The following is a 23440-nucleotide window of genomic DNA, read 5'->3' on the forward strand; positions in this document are numbered from 1 at the left end:
GCAAAATGAAGGATCTATTGATCCAACAAGGGCTCTCAAAAGCTTTACCCTGGAAGGCAAAACTTTCCAATTACAACCATTTTAAAATTTGTTTTGAAGTGCATTTTATTGGGTCATCTAAGCGGAATTATTATTTTTGAACAGTTGACCCAACAGAATTGTTACCCGTAATTATCAAGTGAGTGAGTGCAGTGTGATATCAAGAAGTAAAGTGTAAAGTGGACGAAGAACATTGGATGGTAGTACTCCTCCACCCAAACTCTTTGTTCCAACCGATATCATCAGTCGTGCTTGGGAATGGCACTCCAACTGCTCCAAACCTAACAAAGAGAAGGTTCCAGTTCCTCGTTCAGTTGGATGGTCCGAACCGAGCATTCAACGGCACAAATTGAACACAGATGGTTCCCTCAATCCCAACAGCCTTAGCGTGGGAGGGGGTCTATTAAGAGACAACAAGGGGAACTTCTGGAAATTGATGCTCTTCATGCTCTTCATTTGATCAAAGAGCAAGATATCCAATTGCAGGTTACTCCTAGAGAGATTCCAATCTAGCTCAATCAGGCACATTTTCAGAGAAGCCAACGGATGCACGGATGTACTCGCGAAAGAAGGCCTTAAAGCAAGTCATAGGTTAGTTATGTTTAGTTCTTGTCCTTCATTTATAGCTGTTAATTTCCTTGAAGATGTTGTAGGGATGTTATATCCCAGACCTATTATTCTCTAATTTATGCATCTCAGTTTTGCGGAAAAAAAAAAAAAAGGGTAAGTGTGGTGATAGCGTGATTTCCATAGAATTGAGGGGTGTTAGTGAAATTCGCCGCTCACAAAATTACCGTTGTCAATTGCCTCTTCACAGCCCGAGGGGCGTTTTGGCTGTTCAAAAAAATATATATACCAGTGTTAATCCGTGCCTACGGTACTATGCATCCTAGTTGAAATGGGATGACAGTTGTGTGATTTAGGTGAAAATCATGGGTATTTAATTGAAAAATAGAATGATGCATTACAGTCTTTAGATCAAAAAAATTTAAGCCGTTCTAACAAATTTGTCCCAACGCTTTTTTGTTTTATAATAGAGCTTTTTTGTTTTATAATAGAGATAGTGATTGCCTCTTCACAGATAAATAATATAAATCCCCGCTTCACGTGTTCCTGTGATAAACCTCAAAACCCTGGGGTTTCCTTCTCCATCACGGACCTCCCCCAGCTCAAAACCTCAATCGTGTTCCGTCGCCACCGCCGGTTACCCGATCTTACGCCGACAGCTTTCGATCCGACCAGCTCAGGTATTTCTCTCTCCTTCTCCGTCTTTTGCCCCGTCGTTCTAGCTCTCTCTCTCTCTCTCCCCTTCTTTGTTCCTTCTCTCTCGATCTGTCTCTGACTTTGTCTTTCTCTCAATCTCCAATATGTCTCTCTCTCCCTCTCTCTCTCTCTCTCTCACTGCGTGCATGTATAGTTGTACTGGTATTCATGCGTAGGTATACATACATACGTATCTATTCCCCGTTTGCTCTTTATACATACGTATCTGTAACCTTTTAGTGGGCATACATATGTATCGATACTCTCTCTCTCTCTCTCTCTCTCTCTCTCTCTCTCATAAGTTTATCCACTGGTTGCATATATAACATATGTGCAAAGATTATGATTTGTGTTGTCATTGAAATTTGTGCTATCAATACATGTGTAAGGATTAGGATTTGGTAGAATTAAACTGAACTGGGGAGAGAGATGGGTAAATTATAACATTTTTTTCAATGCAGAAAAAACATAAGCTAATTTTCGTATGCCGTTTTTTTACTCATGCTTTATATACCAAAGCATGTTTTCTAATCACATTTTTTAGACAAACCAACGCAAAAATAACATATAAGCGTGTGTGTATATACGGGGCGGTTCCAGGGACAATTAATTAGATACCTAAAAAAACACCTCATAGTTCCTGATCAAAACCCGATCAAATTTTAATGATTCGAGCAGCTCGATGTGATTAGAACGTGATTTTAAGGGTACCCACGAGAATATATATATAATTTTACATATATTATTTTGACAAAACACTTGGTCTGTAAACATGCTTTCAACAAAGGCGTGCTGTAAGCACACGGTTTTACAGGAGGTTTTTTTTACGTAACATGTTTTTGTTTTAGTTATCGTTTATCTTAATCTTCACTTAGGCAGAATAAGTAACGATGACAGCTTGTGTAGTAACCTGTTTTGGTAATAGTGTGATTAACACATGCGACTTACCTTAGTTCAAGTGCCACATTCTCTTTCTCTAGGAGATGTTATTTTCTAGGGCATTTTCTCGGATTTCGAGAACCAGCTTGAACCGCAGTCAATGGCTCTTCTCAGTTGGAAGCAAGTATCAACAACTGGTCCCATCTGGTCACTTGCACTCTCTGTTGGACTCTACTCGAAAGGTAACGTTACCACTCGCACTTTTTCAGATTTTTCTGGATTTTTTTTGTATGTGCGCAGCTATTTGTTTAGGCTGCTTTGAAAACTGAGGAAGGTAATACCGTAATAGGACGTGTTATGACTTAATCTGTTCATTAAGAATTTAAGTTATGCAATTGATCAAAATTCTTGTAACACCAAAAAATATATATCCACTTATCGTGTAGAGCTAGCTACTGAATCTTGACCATTACATTTGCCAAAGCATTTTTGGGGCATCCAATTTAGTGAAACGGCACGAGTTGTGATAATTGAGGACAAATTGAGGGAAAACAAGCTATGGTTTTGGTTATTTAAGACCAATATATGTAACCTGTGTTTCTTGGTTGCAAGTGTGTCCAGGCGTGAAATCTCCCTAAAACCTTGTACGTAAAAATACAAGAAAACTGCATCCTGAAGTTGGTGACATCCACTTGGTTCGTGGATATTTCATTTCATGGACAAAAAAGTATATAAGACTTTGTAAGCTACTATTTTGCCGTACGATGTCAATCTTGTCTCAACTTTAGCTAACCACCAGTTGTTTTATTTTATTTTTTATTTATTTGGGGTGGGCTTTTAATTGCCTTCTGGTAAGGAGACTAGAAGTTCACCTTTCCAATCAAATGCAACAAATTTCCTTCGAGTGTTGGTAAAGATGAAGGTACGCAGGTGTATAGTTTGGGCACGAGTGTTGTCACCACTAGTGGGCACAGGCACTCTTGGGAGGATTGAAGAGTCCATATAAGATTGGATGTAACCATAAGAAGAGTGAGAGGATTATTTGTAATGGAAATTCAAACTACGAGGGAAAGGCCTCATGGTGAAAAATAACATATATACCTTAAATTGTGTCGAACATATAGCCATTGACACGGCGGAAGGATTTATGGAGACAACCTCCTCTGATAGGGACAAGGCTGAGCCGCTGAGTTTGGCTTGGTTTTATCCTTGGTCTGTTCTCTTGTGGTTTAAAATAAGGCTAGTTGCTAGTGGCTGGGAAGAGCTTTGAAGATAAGATAAAAATGCACCATCAAGGGGAGGCCCACACTTTCCTAGCTAGACTTGCAAGTAAATAAAAATGGGCCATACTCAATGGGAATTAAGGTACTGTTTTTGGACTGGCCCGTAATTTATCCTTGAAGATATCTCCTCAAATGTCTCATAGGGACAAGGCTGAGCCGCTGAGTTCTTGGTTTTATCCTTGGTCTGTTCTCTTGTGGTTTAAAATAAGGCTAGTTGCTAGTGGCTGGGAAGAGCTTTGAAGATAAGATAAAAATGCACCATCAAGGGGAGGCCCACACTTTCCTAGCTAGACTTGCAAGTAAATAAAAATGGGCCATACTCAATGGGAATTAAGGTACTGTTTTTGTATTGATGGTGAGCTATGAAGCACTAACAACCCTAGGTCGTTGCCATACCCATGTCGGACGCTCCGGGGACACACCAATATAGGTACAGCACATGCCGTGTGGCATGTCCATTGAATTTAGTTGATTTTTAAAGTTGGACATGGCAGGGATGCGGTTGAGACACAGGGGACACACGTGGGGACACGGCGACGTTGCATTTGGAAATTTTAATTTTATTCAGGTGTAAATACGTATTACTTCAAAGGTTTATGGTTGAAAGTGTATCATGGCATACATACAATGTATGGACTGCTACCGATAGAACATTGATCTAAGCTTCTGGTCTCTCTCTCTCTCTCTCTCGGTTGAAGCCCGTGTCTATAATTGTTGATTGCATCCTAGCAACTGCTTGTGCATTTACACGAAATAGATGCAAGATGTGGGCTGCTCCCCCTCCCTGCGGTATGCTATTTGTGCTTACTTGGGGTGTTTTGTAAGAAGTCGCTTTGCCCTTTAAAATATCGATGATATTTAACCATGAAACTATGATGTTCATGCTGTTGTTTCCATGAATACAGTATTCTGGATACCAGTGCGGATCGTTTCTACTTTAATGTTTTTGTTTCTGGTGATTAGTAGGATGGGGGATGCAGAGAAACCTATTATTGGGGTTCATGTGGTTTTCATGCCATTGGGCGGCAAATTCATCACCAGAGCAGCTCTGTAGTGGAGGTTTGGTGTAGCTTGTCATTCTTGTAGTAAATCATCCAACTTTTTTTGTTGCCAAACTTTTCTCGTGTTCTTTCTTTCTTCTTTTCATCCCTCCCTTTCTTTCCTTTCAGGATCAATTGGATCCATTTTTGCTTGTCGAACATGAACTATCCATCCTTGCTAATAGGTTGCGCTCAATGGTAGTTGCCGAGGTACCCATTCCTTGCTTCCCCTGTTTCTGGATCATGTATCAATGAAAAGAATGGAGATGTAACCTTCTGGGTAATCCTTGGGTCTGATGCATGCAGGTCCCAAAGCTTGCTTCAGCTGCTGAGTACTTCTTCAAACTGGGAGTGGAAGGAAAGCGATTTCGACCAACGGTATAAGATCGATGGACACTTTTCTGCCATATCTGTGCTGTATCCAAAATTGAATGTTTTTTTCTAAGAAATGGATTAATACCTTCAGCCATATCTCATATGTGTCCCACCGTCTGGGGGCTTTTGTTCTTTCTTTTGGGGGGCACCAACGAATGTTGTGGCCTTTCAGTTAACGGACTTTAATGTGGCAATGATAAAGTCATCAATTAACTAACCATGAAATATCATTTTCATGTCTAAACCAACAGGTTCATTTAATATTCTTGAAGTGCAACTTCCCTCCTTGCCAATCATTTCCTAAGGATGCATGCAAAAAGAACCTCTTTGTTGCTTCTTTTCAGAACAAAAGTCATATGAACTATGAGATATTATGATTATAAAGCAGGTGAAGTGATGCTTAAGAAGTGTGGATTTGCTGGATTGAATCCCTGTTGTGTTGTAATTACATCATTTTAAATCGCAACATAGACTTGTTCAGTTGCTTAGATAGAAGGGACATTCACTTCTCATCCTCTTCTGTGTCAAAAAGATATTAAGGATGTATTTCTTTGACTTGTTAAGAGTCTTATTCTAAAGGTTCAGAGACCATGATAGGGTACACATATCCACTCAAGGGAGGTCCTTTAGTTAATATTCAAGTTTCAACCATTTAGCACCTTGTAGATCCATCATACGCATTTTACTGGATAAAAAACTTTAACCTGCAAGTTTTAGTTAGTTTTGAATCAGAAAATATTTGTCAGAGACTGTCAGTACACTTTATGCTACTCTGCTCTACATGTTATGATCTCGTAATTTCCGTCCACTCAGTATTGGAAACCTATTGCTGTGCAGGTTTTACTGTTGATGGCAACAGCTTTGAACGTACATATACCTGGGCCGCCTTCTGATGAGATGGTTGATGCTTTATCAGAAGAACTCCGTAAAAGACAACAGCGTATAGCTGAAATCACAGAAATGATCCATGTCAGTTCTTTTTCTCCTTCCTCCTTTTAGGTTTTTCTCGATCGTTTTGTTTTTTTTGCCTTTTTTTCCCTTCAAGTTTCTTCGTAAAGTGAAAATTGGCATAGTTTTGTGACGTGGCTATGATTTTTTAATCCATGAGTGGGTTACGTAGTTATCAATTATGTGGGATAGATCCATGTTACTTGATTTGATTTTTCCTCTGTTTGGGCATGGATTCCCATTCATATACTTTAAGATGACACCACCATTGTCCCTACAAAGGCAAACTATGTGTTGACTATGGAAGATGAACTTTACGGGAAGATGCATCATTGGACAAAGTAGGCTACTTTGTCCCACTAGATGACCTCGATAGAAAGCTTGATGGAAGCAATGTCATCCATTCACTAAGGTACTCTAATTCACGTGCTGTCTAATTCGTACCCATTTGCTTGCCATCCTTCAGTTCTGTTCAGAACCTTAATCCAGCACAGGGGTATACATTTTGCTTTTGGAATTATGCTTAAGTAGTAAAGGTTACGCTGTAAGTCGAGTCAAGTCAATGATCGAGGGGCTTAAATCTGACACAGTACTTGCTAAAGGTGGAAGAAGAGGAGGGAAATGATCTTCTTTTTCTTTTTCTTCTGCTTCCTTTTTATTTTGAGTAATTCCTTTCCTAATGTTAAGTCCGCTCAATGTCCTTTAAGGGAAAAAAGAAGAAAGATGGAATACTGAACTTTTCCAGGTGTTGACCCCTCAATCTCTGGTGATGGGATGCGTTAGATTGGAGACGGGCCTAATTTTTTGCATTATTTCCACAAAGTGGTTGCTCTAATGCACGAGATTACATTGTCATGCTTGGGTGACCAATATTTTACTATGGCTCCTGGCAATCCTCTTGAAAATGGAATGATAAGAAGAGTGAATGTGATGCTTGGACAGTTTGTTCTGGTCCAAGGTTTAAGGATAAGTCTTGGATCTCCGTCTTTAGAGCATAGGTGAAATGTTGTTGGGTATATAGAGTATGCACAATAGATTTTGAATTGGCCTGGCTTTTTGAGGTGAAAAGATTGCCGCAGATTAATGAAGTATGCTGCTGGAACTCCTGGGCGGAAACGAGTTGAAATATTATTATGTTTTAAATTGACTTTGAAAAGGTTGATGCGAGATTATGGTTGATTAGGGGGTTAGAAATGGTAGTTTCGGGGCTGAAAGAAGGCTGTTTTCGATTGATATTGTGCACTTTTATCCTTTGGTGATTTTGGGACTTGAGGATTTAGTTTATTGTGAAGGTATGGTGTGGACATGCGGGGTAAGCTAAGTTTGGACTAACTTATCTTTTGGCTTATTTTATTCCTCATGGACTTTTGTTAGTTTTGTGTCAATCGTTTTTTTGGATTATTTTTCAAAACTAACTCTTTTTGGGATTATTTGTTTATTATCTTGACGAGATAAATCTAAAAGGTAGAAACTTGTAACCAAAAGGTTAATGAAATTCACTAATGACAAAAATAATCCAAAACAGACAAATTTAAAGACAAATTGTTTGAATTATTTCTCTCTAGAGGAAATGCATCTCATGTACATCAATTAGTAGGGCCAAGAAATGTTAAATGGTGTAGTTTTTGCAAGTTTGATCCCTATGGATCTATTTTCCTAATTTCTCTCATTGGGACGAGTAGATAATCCAAAAAAAACTTGACGCAAAACTATTTAAAGATAAAAAGTTAACGAAAGACTAGCATTAGCCAAAATAAATAGCTTTGGCCAAAACTCCGTAGCATGGGTGCGTCATAACAAGTGGGTTTGAAGTTTTACTACAGGTTCATAAAGTGCATGCATTACATGGAAGAATAAGGAGAATAACCTTGGAATTTCGGCGGCGTCTTGGTTTGGGTGGCTGGTTGGGTGGTAATGTTGATGGGTTGGGTTAGGGAGTGGTGTTTGGGTTTAGTCTAGTTCCTTTGGGTCGGGCTTAGCCCATTTTAGAGCAAATTTTTTCGATTTTAGCAGATAGGCCTCTTGTTTTTTCTTGTGCTAATTGTGTACTTATCCGAGTATTTTAGATGCATATTTGTGTTTTGGCTTTAGCCATTTAGGTGGGCTTTGTCCCAAATGGGTGTACTTGGATTGGTTTCTTGCCAATCTTATGATTGGGTCTCGGATTGGGCAGATTCTGTGAACATGATGTCGTCTATGAAGCACACACTCCAAATGGCGCTGTATCCACATATTGGACACAGGGACATGCGGGGACACATATTGGACACGCCACGTGGCATGCCCAATAATTTTTATTATCTTTTGATATGGGACACGGCTGGGGACACAGTTGGGGTCAAAATGTAATATTTTTAATTTTTGGGGAGTTAATCTGAAATTATTCAAAACATTTGGGTTAAACTGTAATTATGCCTTTGTAACTTAAATTTCATCGATCGATGTAGTTGACTCCTTGTTCCAAAGCCATAGGTCAACCAAGAGCTCTCTCGTCCCCCCAGGTCCCTCATCTCTCGTCTCTCTCTCTCTCTCATCTCCTTTCTCTCTCTCTCTCTCCCCCTCTCTCTCTCTCGTCTCTCTCTGTGTCTGTATTTGTGTGTGTGTGTGTGTGTGTATATGTATGTATACAAGAAAAAATAGAAAATCCTTCATATACACTAAAAGCTCACGTGGCGTGTCTCCCGCCATGTTCGTATCCCCATTTTTTTAGAATTAGCGTGTCTCGAGTCTGTGTTCGTATCTGTGTCCGTGCTATATAGAATGTCGTTTCCTTACTCCTATTAGTCTTGTAACTTTTTCAAGATTAATGAAATTTTTTTGCCTTTAAAAAAAAAAAAAAAACACATCCCAATGATAGGGTTAAGCACATGCACATATGTTTTCTATTGTCCTACTTTTGGTAGGGTCAAAAAGACAGTTTGTCTTCGAAGACTGGTTTAGAGATAACAGACAACTGAATTGCTGGATTCAAATTTGAAAGACTAGATATACTAATTGACGGGCTAAAAATAGACAAATATATATTCTATAGTTTTGACAATGTGATCTAGTTTGTATGGCTGGGAGAAAAGAGATTGTAATCCTTCTATCGATTAGTTTTTAGATTGGTTTGCTCTTTTCTTTTCTCTCGGAGGTGTATAGGGCCTTTTTGGCTCTGGCCTTTTTTTTTATACGGGCGGCATTCCCTTAATGTCTCGTTCTAGTATATTTATTTACTTATCAAAAAGAAAAATCTTTGAGAACCTAGTTCTCGTAGAGTAGACAACCTATGTTGCAGGGACACTTCTGCAGAGGTCAAGTACCGTTTTAAACACTTGTCGGATACCGACACTCTCCGGACGCCTAAGAAGCACCTATAAGGACACTGACACATGCATGAATAAGGACACGGGACATGACAATTCTAAATAAATAAGAACACAGGCATGGCGGGGACACAACAAAAAACATATGTATATGCATGAGGATAAATATGTCGTCGTTATTCATATGAACATCCCATCCAGATACAACCAAAACAAATAGTATCTTTATAATTCTTATTGTTTCCTTATTAAATATTACTAGTCAATGTGTGTTTTATTCGGTCAAAATTAATTTATCCATACTCTACGAGAAGCTTTCAATATTAAGAATTGATCCCTGTCATGTTTCTATTCATGTCCAAGTTGAGACACGAGTGTTCCCTATGTGTATCCAGTGTGTCCCTGACATAAAAATAATTAAAATAACACGTCAAGCGTCGTGTCTCCATGTGTTCCTGGCATGTCGCTTGTCCGTGGAGTGTTACATGTCCCTTGCGTGTCCGACACGTGTACGGCAAGCAGTAGGTGTTTTGTGTACGTATAAATGATGAAAAGTTTTCGTGAATGATGTATTGATAAATATGATTTAAGGTATGGATGGTGTTACATATAGACATTAGACAGTAAGAGCCTTATTTGTTTTAGTCACATAATAGCATATGTACATGTTTTTGAAGTTTTTAGCCCATCATGTCGTGCCCTCCAATTTTTTGAAACTTACTGGTCGGATTGTTGTATGGTGTCGCATGTACATGTCAGTGCTACATAGTAGAAAGCTTCATTGAATTGGAGTGAAAGCTTCATGTATCTATGTGTGTGGGTGTGTGGGATTGAGTCTTTAGCTTTTGGTATTTCTACTACTACTTGGGCTGAGAGCCTAAGACTACAAAATTGACGACTTCTGACACTTTGGTAATGCATATTCTGGAGCTAATTGAAACAAAATATAAACTTGATGGCCTGTATACAGAAAATCCAGAAATTACTAGGTGCTACTTGCTAGTGACTCCTAAAGCTAAGCAAGCATGAGACAAATAACATGACGTCACATTTTCTCGAGGGAGTTCGTTCTTCCTTGCGGAACTCACAAGAAGAGTTCTTGCGGAGCGTGAAAACCTCACACCAAGGGTGAAGTGATTACAAAAGGCATGGCTGAACCATCGTGTTATTTTCCTTCCCTTCCCTTCTCTTATGTCTTCCTCTCATACCCGTCTTATCTTTTTTTGGCTATCCCACTCTATTTTTGCTTTGGAGAATTTTTGTAAGCTCGTCAAGAACTGATTGTTGGTTTGAACATATCTCAATTTAGCTGTCTAAGTAGCTCCAACCAGACCATTGGTCCTCCTTTGTACTGACTCCTGAGGCCCCTTGAAGCCATTTTCCAGAAACAAAACCTACGTTGTGACGAAAGTTTCTAATAAGTCCCAGTTGTAGTAGAGTTATTTATTTATTTTTTTTACATTATGACTTTAAAAAAATCACCTGTTCCCTGGCCTAACAAGGGATAGGTACTCCACTTTGAGTTGAACTCAAGACATTCGTTGTTGCTTCGAAGCTAAGTTTTCCATTGCGTTATCTTAGGTGGCAAGCCTTCTTCATGACGACGTATTGGATGATGCAGATACAAGGCGTGGCATTGGTTCGTTAAACTTTGTGATGGGGAATAAGGTAAATTTTTTTTCTCTTTTCTCTTGGATATCTTGTTTTCTTTTTGTTCTTCTGCATCAGGAACTCAATTAATTGAATCTGCACTTCTGTTCCTGTTTCTATTTGCTAAACTAGGAGTATTTGTCTGTAACTATGCTTCCTCTTTCGTTTGTATGGTTCTGAAATGAAAAGGTAGAATAGTTTTAGTTCCTCTTGTGTTACTTCTGAGAGTGCATCCATCAATTTTCTGGAAAAGCACAAGTTGTGGAGAATTGGTGACATAATTCCTTTTCTATGGCTTTTCTTTTTTCTATTCGCAGTTAGCTGTGTTGGCTGGGGATTTTTTGCTTTCGAGAGCTTGTGTGGCCCTTGCCTCTTTGAAGAACACAGAGGTATTCTTCTCTCCTCCTGAAGCTTTTTTTTTTCACCGTGTGGATTTGTTATCCTCTGAACTTCCAATTCTGTAGCATGGGTGTCTGAATTTTAGACTGAGATTGCACTAATCTGATTTTTTCCAAATGCCATGCTTCAATAGCTTTTTTAATGGTAGTTGGGTACCCATGCATTTATTTGTTTTTAGTTTTATATTTTTCAATATGCATCCAACCGTCGTGCACTATAATATCCATTTTTCAACGAGTCACCAACCATTAAATATATGCTACTCATCTTCTTGTTATGTTGGAAGAACCTATTTATGGACTCGACGTATGATGTTTAAGTTGGTTGATGAAATATTTAAGTTTTTGTTTTTTTGATACACGGATATCATTTTTTGCTTGGGCGCAGGGATGTCTAGGGGTGCTTAGGCACTGGGATGCCTAGGGTTCTTTTTATATCTTGTTCTTGATCGTCCTACACATTTTTTTAAATAGCGGTAACTGTCGCGGCAAAGTGTAGCGGTAGCCGACGTATCGAATGATACGTAGCGGAAATGAGGTGTAGCGGCCGTGAATTTTTTAACTTCATTAGCAACACATAAAAAACTTGATACACTTTTTCCCCCCTCATTGGCTTAATTTGTGACATTTTAACCAATCTTAGGACACTAAGAAGCACGGATACGGAGACGGGATACGACACGATACGATACGGTACGTGATTTTCCAAAAAGAAGGATACGATACGTTGGGGGATACGTTGAATATTAAAGTAAATAAAATTTTTTTATATATATAATTTTTAATTCCTAAAATTTCATTAATGATTAAAGTTTTCCATTACACAAGTTCACCATCTCACATGCCGAGAGAGAAATATTTACATCTTATATATATATATATATATATATATATATATATATATATATATATATATATATATATATATATATACACAAATTATCAAGTGAGGGATCCCTCATTTTTTTTAAATGAGGGACTTTCATTTTCCGATCAAATTTTGAAAATCCGAACCGTTCAATGTGTGCAGAACGTGATTTTAAGGGTCCCCGCGAGAAATCAGCAAAAAAAATGACCGGGAAGGGCTTCATCCGAGCAGTTTTTTTTGAACCGTTCAATGAAAACTGCTCGGATGAAGCCCTTCCCGGTCATTTTTTTTGCTGATTTCTCGCGGGGACCCTTAAAATCACGTTCTGATCACTTTGAGCGGCTCGGATCATCGAAATTCAATCGGGAAGAGGAGTCCCGCATTTTTAAAAAATGCGGGATCCCTTATCGGAACCCGACTGTATATATAAGTCTCAAATGAGGGAGTCCTTATTTTAGTTAAAATGCGGACCTCCTCATTTCTCCCATTTTCCTCATTTCTCCCATTTTCTGATCGAATTTCGATGATCCGAGCCGCTCAATATGTTCAAAACGTGATTTTAAGGGTACCCGCAAGAAATCGGCAAAAAAAATGACCGGGAAGGGCTTCATCCGAGCAGTTTTTGTTTGAACCGTTCGATAAAAAACAAACAAAAACTGCTCGGATGAAGCCCTTCCCGGTCATTTTTTTTTCTGATTTCTCGCGGGTACCCTTAAAATCACGTTCTGAACACATTGAGCGGCTCGGATCATCGAAAATCAATTAGGAAAGGGAGGTCCGCATTTTATTAAAATGAGGTGGTCCTTACGGGAGACGGACTGTGTGTGTGTATATATATATATATATATACGGGGCGGTTCTGGAAACACCTAAAAAAACACCTCATAGTTCCCGATCAAATTTTGATAATCCGAGCCGCTCAATGTGATCAGAATGTGATTTTAAGGTTACCCACAAGAAATCAGCAAAAAAAATGACCGGGAAGGGCTTGATCCGAACAGTTTCAAAAAGTTTTTCATTGAACGGTTCAAATAAAACTGCTCAAATCAAGCCTTTCCCGATCATTTTTTTTGTCAATTTCTCGCTGACACCCTTAAAATCACATTCTGCACACATTGAACGGTTCGGATCACAAAAATTTGATCGGGAACTATGAGTTTGAGATTTGAGGTGTTTTTTTAGGTGTTTTTTTGGGTGTCCCTTGAACCGTCCCGATATATATATATATATATATATATATATATATATATATATATATATATATATATATATACAAGGTTGTCGAGAGAGATGAGAGACGAAAGAGAGGATATCGTCCGTGTGTTTCTAGTGTCAATTGGTGGGGGAAAAAGAAAAATATAGTTCTAACTGCAATTATTTTAACCCATATATTTTAAGTAATAACATATTTACCCTCGTGCGCATCCAAAACGTATCTGAGCGTATCCAACATGTATCCGTGCGTATCCGAACCGTATCGGGATACCAAAAAATAATTCTAAAAGCAAGACACTTTAAAAAACGTAGCGGATACGTATCCGAGAGTATATGATACGTGATACGGAGGCTAAAATAGAGTATCCATGCTTCATAGTTAGGACATATTAACATATTTTCTTTATTTGAAAAGTATTATTAGTATATTTTTAACATAAATGTTGATGTACTTTTAAGTGCGTAGAATAAAGAAAATCACACAAACACAGAATCATATTCCCACAACCACTTGCGTGTCTTGACTTTCGTGTTTGAGCAGTTGCCTTCCACTTTTACTTCACTTACTTTACTCTCATTTCTCTCTCTCTCTCTCTCTCTCTCTCAATCTCAAAATATTTTGAACCCGAACTTTCATCGCCACAATGAAGACTTGCGATTCTACAGGGATGAAGTCGGTATCGGAGGTACCTCTCTCCGATCTATCATCTCTTTCACATGCAAACTGCAGCTCTCTTCTTTACGCCGAACCTGTCAGCTACAACCCTGTAATGATCCGTTCTTGCCTTGTACAATATTGTCCGCTTTGGCCACCCAAGCTCCATGGACTCTCCCCCGTAGGTCACCCATCCCAAGACTACTCCAGGGCAAGCATGCTTAACTGTGAAGTTCCAATGAGCTTTGACGCCCTCACAGCTTTAAAAGGCCTTGTACAAGATAGGGACATGATCTATTTTATAGCACTGAACTTTGCATTCACCAAGCGATGTGGGACTCATGACTAGGGTCCCCACAACTTTACCTGGTTCTTTTCCCTCCAATCGAGCACTAGGGTCACCATGGCCTCAACCCGGGTCTTTTCCCTGGCTATTGGGCTTCACAAACCCGAACCAGTCCGCTATAGTCTAGAGAACCGCTACAGAGCGGGAACCAGCCGGTTCCCCATGCGATTTTTGGTCCCAGTGCTATGCCAATGAGTTCCGCTGATGAGTTCCGAACCGGACCCTCGGAAAACCGCCATGAACCGGCAAAAAAAAGTTCGTCGCAGCAGGTTTTTAAAACTATGGTCCTACGTCAAAAGGATTAGCAACTAGTAATTTTCAGTCCCTTATGGTATGTCTAGATGCTTACAGCTTAACGCATTCATATCCTCATTGTCATTGGTGTAACTTGGATTTGCTGCATTTCTTATCCTGGTCACCATGTTTTTATCAGGTTGTATCATTACTAGCAACTGTTGTAGAGCATCTTGTTACAGGGGAGACCATGCAAATGACAAGTACATCTGAGCAACGTTGTAGGTACAGTGCTATGCTGGTGTCATTTCGAGTTTCATGTGTTATGCACTATATAATCTGTGATGCAAAATCCAATAAGACCAAGTGCATAACAATACGCTTTCTGGCTGAAGGGTAATCACGCTCCAGCAACGTCCAATTTGTTTTTATCGATTAGTGGAAAATTTCCCCACTACCTTAAGGACAATGCAAATAGAAATATTATCATCGTAAGTTCTTGTTTTGGAAGCTTGATTGGCTATCCGTAATAGAATTAGTAAACCAAAGACCTTGTATTGCATGAAAGACTCAGTGATGCAAGACTAATAATTGGAATATATAGGCTAGCCCTAATGCCCAAAGGAAAACACCTAACAAAACTAACCTTAATTTAAAAGGTAACCCTAACAAAGACAAAAACATTAATGATAAGAAACGAAAAAGAGGAAAGAGAATGGTGAGTTTGCCAAGGAGGAAATGAAAATGAGCGGTGGTGTGTGTCTTCGAGAAAAAAGTCAGCCAACTAAGGCCCCGCTCCAGAAACCTTCTTAAAAAATAAGCAGCTTATTTCACATTTTCAAACTCAAAAATAAAGTAAATGAAAAATAATTTTTCAATTTTTTTTACGTCGTATAAAAGATCTCATCAAGATCTTCCAAACAAGATTCATATTGCATATTTTTAGATTTCAATAAGCCTATAATTTTTGAGCTTGAAATTGCCTTCTTAAAAAATAAGGACTTATTTTTGGTTCCGGAACGGAGCCTAACTGCAAGGAGGATGAAGCAAGCGGCAGATCAATAGTGCCTAACTGAAGATGCTCATGGATGAAATGAATCTATCTCAATATGCTTCGTAAGCGCATGGAAAACGGAGTTGTGGGCAATCTGAATGGAAGACTCAAGAGAAATGTCCTTATCCTATAGAAGCTGCGAAGCCAAACTATTTCAGCAGTAGCTTGAGCCAGTAGAGTTAGCAATAACAAATTGTTTCTTACTTTTCCAAGAGATAAGTGAGTCACCCAGAAATGCAGAAAAAACAAATGTAGACTTGGAATAAAGAGGATATCTCCTGCCCAATCAGCATGAACATAAGACTGGAGGATCAAATTTGTAAGTAATAAAGTGGTAGACACTGGAAAATAGTGCTGCGAACATAGCTCAAAATAGATAATAAAACAACCCAATGGGTATAGCAAGGAGTAGAAACAAACTGACTGACAACATGTGTACAACATACGCAATGTCAGGATGAGTTATAGTGAGATAAACCAATTAGCCAACTAGCTTGCAATAACATCAAGAAAACTCAGCATGCACCTCAATAGGAACACCATCCAAAGCAGAGAACTTAGCATGCAACTCAATACGAGTATCAACAGCCTCATCATCAAAAGGATTAACATGATGGAGAATTTCATTTGAATAGTAGGTCTGTGAATTGCACGAATGGTTAAAAATGGGGCCATTATGTTTTGAATTGATCATTGTGCAAGGAATTATGGACTCAAATTTTGATGGGACATTTAGTGAATCAGGATCGTAACTATGGTTTTTGTCTCTGATTGACTTGGTTTTGTTAAGCACAGTTTTCTGTGTTGGATCAACAGAATCCGAAGAAAAATAATTGAAATCAGGTGCAGACTTATTTATGGCTTTGGGTGGTAGCACCTATTTTTGTTAATAGCACCATATTGATACTGCATAGACATATCACAACAACAAAATTATACTATACTGGCTGCCCCTTTATGAATAGAAAGTTTATGCCAATGCTTGCATAGCTATGTTTCTTGCTTGGCATCTTTTGTCAATAAGTAACTTCCCAAGCATGTGTGGGAATTTCGCAGCCAACTTGGCTTCTCAGCAGTAACTAGGATTATGAGGGCAATTTAGTCATTTCAGATTTTCTGGAATTGAAAAGGTGCATTGTTATTCCCATTAGTTGGGACTTATAAGCTGAAGTAATATGTTAGATTATCCATAGCATTGCGTAAGAGAGCATTAATTTTGAATTAAGTGGTGAAGTAATTACAGTCCTTTAGTCTTCTCAATACTTTGACAGTATTGATGTCGGTAAGGATTTTTACGTTAGTGTAAGAAATCCGAGACTCATGTAAAGAGAGTTATTATTGTAATGGAATATAAATATGAGTGCAATAGAATGAAAAGAAAGATTTTTTTATTTTTTTTGGATTGAAAACATGACAATTTATGGGACTGTTTCGTTTCTACTGTCTTTTCAGCTTTCTATCCTGTTTGCCGATTTTTCCTCTGCATCATTTTGTTATTTTCTGTCGGTTTTTGAACATGAATTCAAATTGTTTCTTATTGCCTGTCCTGATATTTGGTCTTGTATGAAATCCCTCTAAAGTGATTATTTTTGTTGCAGTATGGAATATTATTTGCAGAAGACATACTACAAGACTGCGTCATTGATTTCAAATAGCTGCAAGGCAATCGCCCTTCTTGCAGGACAAACTACAGAAGTTTCAATGTTGGCTTATGAATATGGGAAGAATCTGGTGTGTAATATCTTACTGATGTATGTTCTATCTGTATCATGTTTACATGCTTCCTGAATACTTCCCTAGGTAATTTGCAGCTTCTTTGAATCATATCAGAGTATGCACCAGAAGACATGGTAATCCTGACATATTCTGGTGTGAATGGCATGTTATTAAGTATGAATGGAATGTTATGAAATGTCAGTCCAGTAGACCTCTTTTTTTAGCTCTCCAGAAAGATATATCTTTTCATGGTCTTTATTTCTTCTTTGGAGAACGTTTAGAGAGTGCTTCTTAATTGCTTTCCTTAAAAAGCAAACAACCAAGAAAAGAGACCAAAATTTGCCCTTCGCCCAACTTGCATAGGGTTTTTCTCTTTACCTTTGAACCAACTTGTTTTCTGCATCTTTACTTTCTTATCCCCAGGGATTGGCATTTCAGTTAATAGACGACGTCCTTGATTTCACTGGCACGTCAACTTCCCTCGGAAAGGGTTCATTAGCTGACATCCGTCATGTAAGTTAACTTTTCTTTGCGTGATTGCTGCATTAATGTATTCCTTCTGTTTACTGGAAAAATGCATGTGCAGGTATTATACGTATCCTCAATGTTTTTTTAGAAGTTTTCCATTTTTTCAAGGAAACAAATTTACAGTTTAGTTCATTTAGCTACATAGTTGAATCGTTATTGTTCTCTATATCTTTTCCCTTGTTGAAAATTTGTTGTAGCTCCAGCAAAGAATTAAAAAAAGAATCAGACTTTGAGCTGGTTGTTTCAAATGGCAAAGAGACATGACATTTTTTAGCTGACCCCATGCCTTATTTGATCAGTGGTGGCCTCAATGGCTCTTTGAACAACTAAACTCTGGAACCGTAGACAGTATATTGCTGGAAAAGTAACTTAAAAAAACTGTTGCTGGGCTGGTCTGCCTTATTTTTGGTTAGGTCCCATATAAGGTTGTGAAACTTACTGCATTGACTCAGGATTTGTTGAAAAATGCCCCATTGGGATGGGAAGATGGTGGAAAGCGGCAAAAGAAATTTGAGAGTTTGCCCATGTAAATTTATTCACCCCCATAAACCTTGCTAGACTTCTCTGCCCTTTTCTTTTGCTTTTCCATTTATCTTTCTTCCACATTAGTGACTTAGTATGCTTTACTAACATTCCGTCCTTTGCATATTGTCAGACAATTGGTGAGGGATATTTCAGATAGAGAGACAGAAAAAGATTTTTCGCACTTTTTTTTTTTCTCGTACAAATGCACTTGGGTGCCGTTTGATAAAGCTGAAAATTGAAAACTAAAAGCTTAAAATTAACTGCTGAATTTTTTGAAGTTGAGAAGCTGTTTGATAAAAAACAAATAAAAACAGAGTGTAGTTAAAATATAGTTTAATATAACAATCAATAGATTATGTACATTATTTTTAGTTACTCTTTCAGTTTCATTGATGTTCGCCATGTGTTTGTGGTCGAGGTGTGATGGCGGTAGTGGGGTGGTGGTGATACAATGGCGATGCAGGGGTGGTGCTGGAGAGGTGGTGACTGCATGGTGGGTGTGATGGAGAGATGGGGGCGGTGGTGGTTATAGCAAAGGTGGTGACTGCATGTGTTGATGTGGTGGAAAGAAGGTGGTGATCGTGGTTGTAGCAAAGGTGGTGGTGGTGGCGACGAGGCATGGTGCTGGTGGTGATGACGGTGGCCAGTGTTGTAGTCGTGGTGGAGAAGAGGTGGGTTCGTTGTAGCGGTGGAAGGTGGTGGGTCATGGTGGTGGTTGTAGTGGAGGTGGTGGTTATTATAGCAAAGCTGATAGTGATGGAGAGAGGTGATGACTGTAGATGTGGTGGAGAGAATCTTAAATCTATGTCACCAGGGAACTCTACTACCCTAGGGAATTACATTTTGGTACGCTACCGTTCCAAAACGGTAAATTTAGCGATCCAAAGCGACCCCTTAGTTTTCCCCAAAATGTCAACTTATAATGGTAAAAATAGAGAGAGAATGGAATTTCGGTGGGAGAAAGTGAAAAGTTCAGTCTTTATACTCGTAGAAATGTGTTTTGTTTGAATAATTTGACAAACAATGTTTAGTAGCACTGGATGTTTATGACTTGGAAGAGTAAGTTCTTGTTTTGTTATCTATAGAAGCCTACCCCTAGTGTACCACAATTTAAGCATGTGGCGTACCGCATTCCCATTTCCGTTCCCGTTCCTCGTATCGGAACGATCCGCGTTCCAGGTAACATAGGAGAGAATGTGTTGATGGCAGCGGGCGGTGGTGGTGGTTGTAGCCGAGATGGTGGTGATGATGAAAGGATGGCGGCGAGGGGAGTAATGTTGGTGATGACGATTGCGAATGGTGGCATAGTCATGGTGGTGAACAGGTGGTGTGGTTGTAGCGGGGGAAGGTGGTGGTGGAAAGATGGCAGCAGTGCGGTGTTGGAGGATATGGTTTCGGTTGTAGCGGTAGAGGTTGTGGAGAGATGATGGCGGTGGAGTGGTGGTGGTGGTGGGGGTGGTTGGTGGTCATGGTGGTAGTGAAAGGAGTAGTATACGAATATCGGTAAATTCAGTCTGAATTAAGTAAGTACTAGACTAGTTAATCATAAAAAGATTAGCCTACTAAGAGACTTAAAATTTTATGTAATGTGAAATATGGTCATCAAACTTACTTAATTGCTTAATGCTTATTGCCTGAATTGGGTTATCAAACAACCCCTTGGTCTATAAATGAACATATAAAGGTTCAAGCGCTTGAAGTTTTTACCTAAAGGAAAGAGGATGAGTAGAGTTAAAAGTGTAATGAGCACATTCCAAAGTGTCAAGCTTCTTCAACTATTGGGTGTTATATGTGTGTGTGTGTGTGAGAGAGAGAGAGGGAGGGAGGGAGGGAGAAGTTGAATGTATCTGGAAGTGCTCAACCTCTATTTAGCCTTCCCTGTTCCCCCATACTTCATCTGCTACATCACATCAAATATGTTGTCTGTAGCACTAGGAGATGATGAATCTGGACCAATTGAGAAGCTGGAACACCGATCATTATTTGTTACTTCAGTTTGGATTTGGATTCTAGTTATTCTCGTAAGCGCAGAGAGTTCTTTGGCATCTGCGCTATGGATGCATCAGAGCACAAATACGTGTTTGTCACTCCCTGAGACATGTTCGATATTCACCCTAACACATCAAATAACTATTTTTATTTTGGAATTTCAGAACCAGCTTAAGATATTTGAAGAGGTCAAATGCTTCAGATACTCTACTTGAAGGACAAGCACATCACTTATATGCTAAACACATTAGTTCAGATATCAGAACTTTTTAGGGTTCTAAATACCATAACTTTTTACTTTCTTGTTTGAACATAGATAGTGGAACTTTTGGTTCACACTTTTCTAAAAGGGGTTCACACTTTTCTAAAAAGAAATTATTCTGGCTGGTTTTTCAATTTTTGGACAGAAAACCAAAGCCCGCCCAAACCAAGTCACGAGGGCCAGGTTGGCCTGGTTTGCAGGTGTTTGCCTTGGATGACTTGATGTGCATTGTTGGGTCCATTTTCTAGTGCTTAAGTTTGTTATACAAGTAGTGACTTAACATGTTATTTAGGGGTGATCCAGTCCGGTTCGGTCCAGTTTTTTGGCTTTTTTGGGACCGAACTGGATATTCGGTTTGGGGAATATGGTAAACCAGAACTGGTTGAAACACAACCAGTTCGGTTTCAACCGGTTTGGCCGGTTTCCGTCCGGTTTGGCCGGTTTGTTTAGTAAGAAGAAAAGATCAACAAAGAAAAAACGATCCGTACGTTAATCGTCTACGCAATAACATCAACAAAAAACAAACTCAAAGCAAGTAATCGTGCTGGAAACCTAAACATCAAACCAATCGATTAGTACGAACAGAGTTTAATATGGACAGATCCATGGATAGGTGGCTGGAGAGGGTTGAGGAGAGAAGGAAGCATACTTCTTGTGATCGATGAGGAGCGGAGGTCACCGATGTAAGGAGAGGGAGGGGCGGAGGGAGAGTAGGCCATGTACCTGCTGGAAGACTTGTTTTCCGGCGAGATCGGCTGTATTGGTTGAGGATGAGGTTACTGTTGATCGCCATCACGGTGAAGAGGGAGGAGTGAAGTTGGCGTGTGAGAATATGATGAGGGTAAAATCTGATTTGGAATTTAGGGTTTGTAATTATATATGAATCTTGCTAATGTATGTAATTAGTATAATTATTCCACGTTAAAAGAACAACAGGTTGGATGGCCCAGTGGTGAGGCGAGATTATGTAAAGCCTTGGGTCTTAAGTTCAAGCCCTACCCCTAGCATAATTTTCTGTACATACATAAAACGGTCGGGTCTGGTTCGGTGTGTAGGTTTTCCAAACCGGGAACCAGACTGAAATTGAAATTTTTAATTCTATCAAATCGGACCGGACCGGTTTTATGTGAAAACCGGAAAAAATAACTGGGTCGGCTGGTTTAAGAACACCCCTAATGTTATTGAATCATTGATGCTTTGGTTGTATGAGAGGTCCAGAGGTCAAGTCTCTTCGTCAACATTCGTTATCTGTTTGCAGTTGTGATAGTTCTACACATTAGGATTTAAATATCATATCAAATGCGGAAGTTTTGTTTTTATTTGTTAAGATCTGACTTTTTTCTGTCATGGTTATTGTTTTGTCATTAAGTTTCGACGGTTGCAAGCTCTCCATGTTCAGACGTTTCTCATTGCTTTCAATGCACCCTTGATGCGTTAATTTTTGAACTTATTACAAAGTTGTCTCTTATTAATGATTAATCTTTCGGATTACTGACTATGTGCGAACACTGATAAATAGATCTCCTATTGCATACAAGTTTGCATTTGGACATGGCCTACCCTTCCAAGTACAGGGGTTTCTATTTTCCGTTTTCAGTACAGGTCGCTGAATTTGTCAAATGATTATGCTTTCCTGTGAAATTTTAGCCTACGGTGATAGCATATGAATGAAGAATGCCAATGGGAATTTTGAACTATAACTGTAGCAAATTTTAAATCTTCTGTAGGGAATTGTAACAGCTCCGTTATTGTATGCTATGGAGGAGTTCCCACAATTGCGAGCAGTTGTTGATCGGGGATTCGACAACCCCGCAGATGTGGATCTTGTAAGTTCCTTGGTACAGTGTACAGAACATAATGTGCATGATCCATGGCACATCAAAGATAACAGCATACTATACGTAAACAGGCATCTGTGCATGTATCGTTTAATTAACCCCAGTGTACACGCTCAGACACAGCAATTCCTTGTTTTTGGTATCATTCACCCTCCTATCCTCACTTGAATTAAACTACTTTTCTTCTAGTGCTATTTTATCTGTACAATGTGGTTTTCCCCATAACACCTAGATTTGCGGAAGGAAAAGAAACGGAAAGGGAAAAGTTAACGAAAGATGTGTATGCTGGATGATGATGATAAATTAAAATGAGTCGGTAAATTTTTTTTTTTTTTTGGTTATACCACAAGATTTCCCTCACTTCCGCTTTCTTTCCTTTTCACAAATCTGGTGAATTTCTAGAAATATCACTTGTTCTAAAAGACTTCTTACGCCAGAGTTATCACGACTCTGATTAGCAATTGTGTTGGAAGATCTGCACAGGGTCGGGAATCATATTATTATTTGTTTAATTGATTGTGGAAACTGGCTGGCATAAATTAACCTACCTGTGGAAAACCATATTCAATTTGGATTGCAGGCTCTTGATTACCTTGGAAAGAGCCGGGGAATACAGAGAACGCGAGAGCTAGCGGCAAAGCACGCCACCCTTGCCTCTGCTGCAATCGATTCTCTTCCGGAGAGTGACGATGAGGATGTTCGAAGATCAAGGCGGGCCCTGGTAGATCTAACTCATAGGGTCGTTACAAGGACAAAGTAGAAGAAAGAGAACCTATTCTTGTCACAGAGATTTCATGAGTCAATTTTTTTTTTTTCGTTCCCTTCAAATATGTCCATCAGTTATAGGCAGTGTTTTCCCTTGTTTATTTTTTTGTATTTCTTGCGTTATTCTTTCCTAATCCTCATATAGTTTTTGTCACGAATGCAATAACTAGCGGAAATTGCTATAGTGTAATTGCAACACTTGGTAACATTATTTTTACTTTCTGATCAATCATAATAATTGGATCTTAGTTGGATTCAGTTCAAA

At 39.0% G+C, this 23440-nt stretch overlaps 1 protein-coding gene across 2 annotated transcripts; it reads left to right on the plus strand.

Annotated features, from left to right (window-relative positions):
- The first annotated feature begins 1122 nt into the window (after positions 1 to 1122).
- Positions 1123 to 23440, plus strand: LOC131316031 (solanesyl diphosphate synthase 3, chloroplastic/mitochondrial-like). Of its 2 annotated transcripts, XM_058345296.1 has the most exons (13): positions 1123 to 1286; positions 2283 to 2423; positions 4431 to 4523; positions 4634 to 4714; positions 4811 to 4882; positions 5717 to 5848; positions 10714 to 10800; positions 11100 to 11171; positions 14698 to 14783; positions 17151 to 17283; positions 17692 to 17781; positions 22300 to 22398; positions 22991 to 23440. In XM_058345296.1, the coding sequence occupies exons 2-13, from the start codon at positions 2286 to 2288 to the stop codon at positions 23168 to 23170; spliced, it is 1263 nt and encodes a 420-aa protein (XP_058201279.1). In that variant the 5' UTR covers positions 1123 to 1286; positions 2283 to 2285; the 3' UTR covers positions 23171 to 23440. The 2 variants fall into 2 exon arrangements, with proteins under 2 accessions (XP_058201279.1, XP_058201280.1); XM_058345297.1 differs by lacking the exon at positions 1123 to 1286 and having other exon boundaries at positions 4428 to 4523.

This window comes from Rhododendron vialii, chromosome 2a (genome assembly GCF_030253575.1).
Source record: "Rhododendron vialii isolate Sample 1 chromosome 2a, ASM3025357v1".
Taxonomy (NCBI): domain Eukaryota; kingdom Viridiplantae; phylum Streptophyta; class Magnoliopsida; order Ericales; family Ericaceae; genus Rhododendron; species Rhododendron vialii.